This window comes from Mus caroli, chromosome 19 (assembly GCF_900094665.2).
Source record: "Mus caroli chromosome 19, CAROLI_EIJ_v1.1, whole genome shotgun sequence".
In the NCBI taxonomy this organism is placed as follows: Eukaryota; Metazoa; Chordata; class Mammalia; order Rodentia; family Muridae; genus Mus; species Mus caroli.
In genome coordinates this window covers 42,016,926-42,021,305 of record NC_034588.1, presented here as the reverse complement: position 1 = coordinate 42,021,305, position 4,380 = coordinate 42,016,926, and the positions used below count along the sequence as shown (strand labels likewise).

General features: G+C 47.5%; 1 protein-coding gene across 9 annotated transcripts in view; it reads right to left on the bottom strand.

Annotated features, from left to right (window-relative positions):
• The window catches only part of Btrc (beta-transducin repeat containing E3 ubiquitin protein ligase), a 166,427-nt gene extending 162,317 nt beyond the window's left edge, over window positions 1–4,110 (bottom strand). For 3 of the 9 annotated variants that reach the window (XM_021151577.2, XM_029472464.1, XM_021151575.2), the window contains exon 1: window positions 3,935–4,077. In XM_021151577.2, the coding sequence (XP_021007236.1) occupies window positions 3,935–3,982 (48 nt within the window). In that variant the 5' untranslated portion in view covers window positions 3,983–4,077. The other 6 variants (XM_029472467.1, XM_021151576.2, XM_021151574.2 and 3 more) reach the window with 6 other exon arrangements.
• Between the last annotated feature and the right edge of the window lie 270 nt (window positions 4,111–4,380).

The window sequence follows — 4,380 nt, the reverse complement described above, 5'->3', positions numbered from 1 at the left end:
CCTGGAACTCACTTTGTAGACCAGGCTGGCCTTGAACTCAGAAATCTGCCTGCCTCTGCCTCCCAAGTGCTGGGATTAAAGGTGTGCGCCACCACAGCCCGGCATTTCTCCTGTTTCTTAAACTAAGCACACCTTTTCTTCCTTAGAACATTGTACAAGGCCTAGCTCCTCCCCATCAATTTGGTTTTGCCGCTAAGGCCATCTTCCAGCCCGTATCTTTTCTGAGGTTCTCACTCTTGTGGACTAAGAAACGGTCCCTCCACACCTGCTAATGCTGGATGAGAGATATCAGCGTGCAGAATGTTTTGTGCAAACTCCTGCTTTCTTCTCACTAATCTGCTTTCAGAAGTTACAGATTCAGCTTGCACTTCTCTTCACAAGTATCAGAGGGCAAAACCATGTGAATGGTCTACTTGCAATTTGTAGTAGCATTAAGAACAATTCATTGTTTAAAAAGAAAAAAATCCTGGTCAAAATAAGTACAACGTTCATCATGTGATATTAATTAAACTCATGAAGCATTTCATTGCATGATGGTTTTTTCAATAAATTTTACATCATATTCTTTAAACTGAAGCTGGATGTGGTGGCATACAACTTTAATCCCAGTGCTCAGGAGACAGAGGCCAGCCTGGTCTACATAGAGAGTCCTAGGATAACCAGGGCTACACAGAGAAACCCTGTCTCAAGAAAGAAAAAGTATTAAAAAAAATTATCAAGCTTGTTACTAGCAACTAAAAATTTCAGTTTGACTAAAGGATAACCTTCCACTGTGTACTATGCACTAATTGCTTGATGCAAGCTCAAATAATACCTTCTCTATCTTAAATTTGACTCTGAACGGAAAGACACCATATAGTGGGGTACATGGTACCCGAGGGGAAGCTGTGACTTGCTCAGATTCATAATAAGGGTGTGGCTGAGCCAAAAGAGAATCGGAACCCTCTCTCTCAGCCTCTCTTACTGAGGTGTCCTTCTTAGCCACTCTCTTCCAGTTGTGGCCTTTTCTCAAAAAGCAGCCACAATAGCAGGCAAGGCCAAGAGAGAAAGCAGCCAAACTTAAAAGATAACTTAGCTTGTCCCTGTGACTGACTCAACTTTCATTCATGTGTGGTGCCCTCAAAACTGCAAACTAGCACTTAGCCACATCCAAGTCGGCCACTGTCAACACCTAACTCACTGGCACAGAGCAGAGCTGAGGGAGATCAGAACGTTCCTAGGCTGAGGATCACAGGCAGCAGTAGGGGGTGATCTCACAATGTCTCTTTATGATCGCTAAGTCTCATTATTCCATAAATCTAATTAAATGGCAGGTTCCTCTTCAGAGCCAACCCTCCCTCGAAACTGGAAAACAAAACTGAGCTCTTTTCTGACTTACAACTGGAAGCTGGCTGAGGGCATAAAAGCAGTACTGACTTACTCCCATCCCCTCCCCCAAGATTTCAAGGTCTCTTTGCTCATTTGCTTGTTTGTAAACAGGGTCTCAAGTAGCCCAAGCGGGACTTAACTCCTGACCCTTTGGCCCAGTGCTAGGATTACAGACATTCACCACCACACCTAGCTAGCTTGTTTGTTTTTTTTTGTTTGTTTGTTTATGGTCTGTTGACACAGGGTCTAATTCCATATGTAGCCCAAGCCGGCTTTCACCCCGCCAATACTCCTGCCTCTTCCTCCTCCTCCTCCTCCTCCTCTTCCTCCTCTTCCTTTTCTTTTTTGTGTTTTTCAGACAGGTTCTTACTATATGCCTTTGGCTATCCTAGAACTCACTATGTAGACCAGGCTAGTCTCAAACTGAGATCCACCTACCAGTCCAGGTGTAGGCCACCTTGCCCAGCCTGCTTTTCCGCTTCTTAAGTCCTGGAGAATAAGGTACAAGCCACAATTCCAGACCTGGGGTCTCAATATTTTAGAAGGTCAACACAGGACAGAAATTCAAGAAACGTTTTTAGGCTCAGTAGAATTTTGTGGATGACAAACTTGTGTTTCTGAAGGTACGAATACAAAGTAATGTTTTTGTTGTTGTTGTTTGGTTTTTAGAGAGAGAAGTTCTCTCTCTATGTAGCTCTGCTGTCCGGTTGCTGGTACTCTAGACCAGGCTGGCCTTGAACTCAGAAATCCGCCTGCCTCTGCTTCCCAAGTGCTGGGATTAAAGGCGTGCACCACCACAGCCCAGCTAAAATTTTATCTTTTTAATATATTTTATTTATTTATTTATTTATTTATTTATTTATTTATTTTACATGTATGGATGTTTTGTCTGCATGTATGTCTGCGTACCACCTGTGTACATGGTGCCAGGGGAATCTGGAAGAGGGTGGAGGATCCCCTGGGACTGGAGTAGCCATGTGGGTGCTGGGAATCAAGCCTTCATCCTCTAGGAGTGCAGCAACGGTCTTAACTGCTGAGCACCTTCTCCAGTCCCCAAAATAAAAAGTTAAATTTGACCGGCTTCTATAAATATGAATGGGGCAATTTAAAACCTAATTTCAACTAAGTTAGTATCTATGTTTATCAAATTTGTTATGGCATTTTAGGCAAAGGCACAAAAAACTATTCAACCAAGGAATGCTATTTGGAATGATGGGTTACAATTACTTCTGAAAACAAACAAACAAACAAAAAAACCCCACAAGACTTGATTGAAAATAATACAATATCCCTAAGACCACCTGTTAAGCTTTAAAAAAACCTATGCATCCATCCTTCTTTAGATGTAACTAGAGGCTGGTTTACACCTAGGGTATACAAGAAAGCATCAGATTAAAAGCATCAAATATCAGACTGGTCAAGTTGCCAAAGACAAGCACAGCAAAGGAGAACTACCATACAAAGTTACAGAAACAGGGCCTAAGGGCTTGACACAGACCCTAAAAATGCAATGTACACTCTGTACTACAACCTAAAACTCACGGGCAACCACCAATCCCGACTTATCTCACTTTCTCTACTCCCTACATCCTTCCTCTAGAATTTCCTCACATCTCATTTCTCCAAGGACTTTCTTCTCACAGAAAGCAATACAGCACCTGGCTTCCCCCACATTTTACTACCTCACCACTAAAGGCCCAAGTTTTGTTTTGCTTACTCTTATTGGTTATTAATCTTGTCCCCACTCACCTGTAACTACATTTCTTTAATCGATTTGTCCTTACCACAAATAATTTTGACCCTCTCCTTCAAAACAGGGCACGTATCTCCTTTCTGATATTTGTAATTCTAGCTCACAATCAACACTGTCTTTCTCTCCCAGGAACTGTCACCAAAGCCCTAGGTCTGAGTCCTTATCTTCTTAAATGAGGCCTCTTCCAGAGTTTGCCAACATTAGTTTAGCCAACTGGGATTCCACCCTTAGCCCTTAGGCAAAGGCTATCTTCCCAGCCCATCCTACAAAAATACTTGCCTCCCAGCCAGGGCTTTCCCTCTTTCGCCGTTAAAGCCATCAGTTTCCAGCCCTGCCCAGTTTCCCCCTGCCCCCAGTGTCTGTCTTGCCATTATCCTATCTCCACTATTCCCCACTCCTAAGTGCACCTCCTCTCCCAGGCCTTACCGGTAACCCTGACACCGGGAAGGCCCCTGCCAGCGTCCTCAGGCGTCTCTCCACCCGGGTTCCTCCGCTCTTCAGTAACTGTCCCCACGCCCCTTTCCCTCTGGGGCCCCGCGCGCCGCCAGGAGCCCCCACCTCGAATGAGCTCCCGCTGTCACTTGGCCTCTCTTCCACAAGATGGCGGAGCTGCTGCCCCCACCCCAGGGTCCCCTCTGCACCCTCCTGCACCCTCCCCCAAGCTCAGGTCCAGTCCCTCCCTCCGCCTCACCACTGGCCTTGGCCCCGAGTCCCACTGCCCCCTCCTGCGGTGAGCGGGTGACCCTGGCCTAAGCTCAGCGACACGCCAACGCAGCCGCCTCCACTAGTTCCCTGCCCGCACCATCTCCTCACCATAAACTTAAGCGCTTTCTCCTGCAGCACCGCCTCTGCCGGGTCCATAATCGCCCGGACTACTGGGTCTGCTCTCCGCCGGGGCCGCCCCTTTCGTGCCAGGCCGCAGCCAACGCAGCGCCCGGATCCCGCCTCCTCTTCCTTCCCCCGCCCTCTCTTTTTACCTCCTGGTACAGGCAGAGCCCCCCCGCCCCCCGAGGAGGACCGCGGCTCTGCGCGTGCGCGCTCCGCTGCCTCTCGGGACTTGTAGTTCTGGAGGCTCCAGCGGCAAAAGGCGAGGCTGCGCGGCGAACAGCAACTCCCACGGGTCACTGCGTAGAGTCGCGGCTGTGTGCAAGCCAAATGTAGAGCACTCGAGAGCCCGGAGGGGAAGTCGGTTGATGGGAATTGTAGTTTCCAGCCTCTAAGAAGGCAAAGCCAGAGTGTCACCGTGGTTACCAAACGAC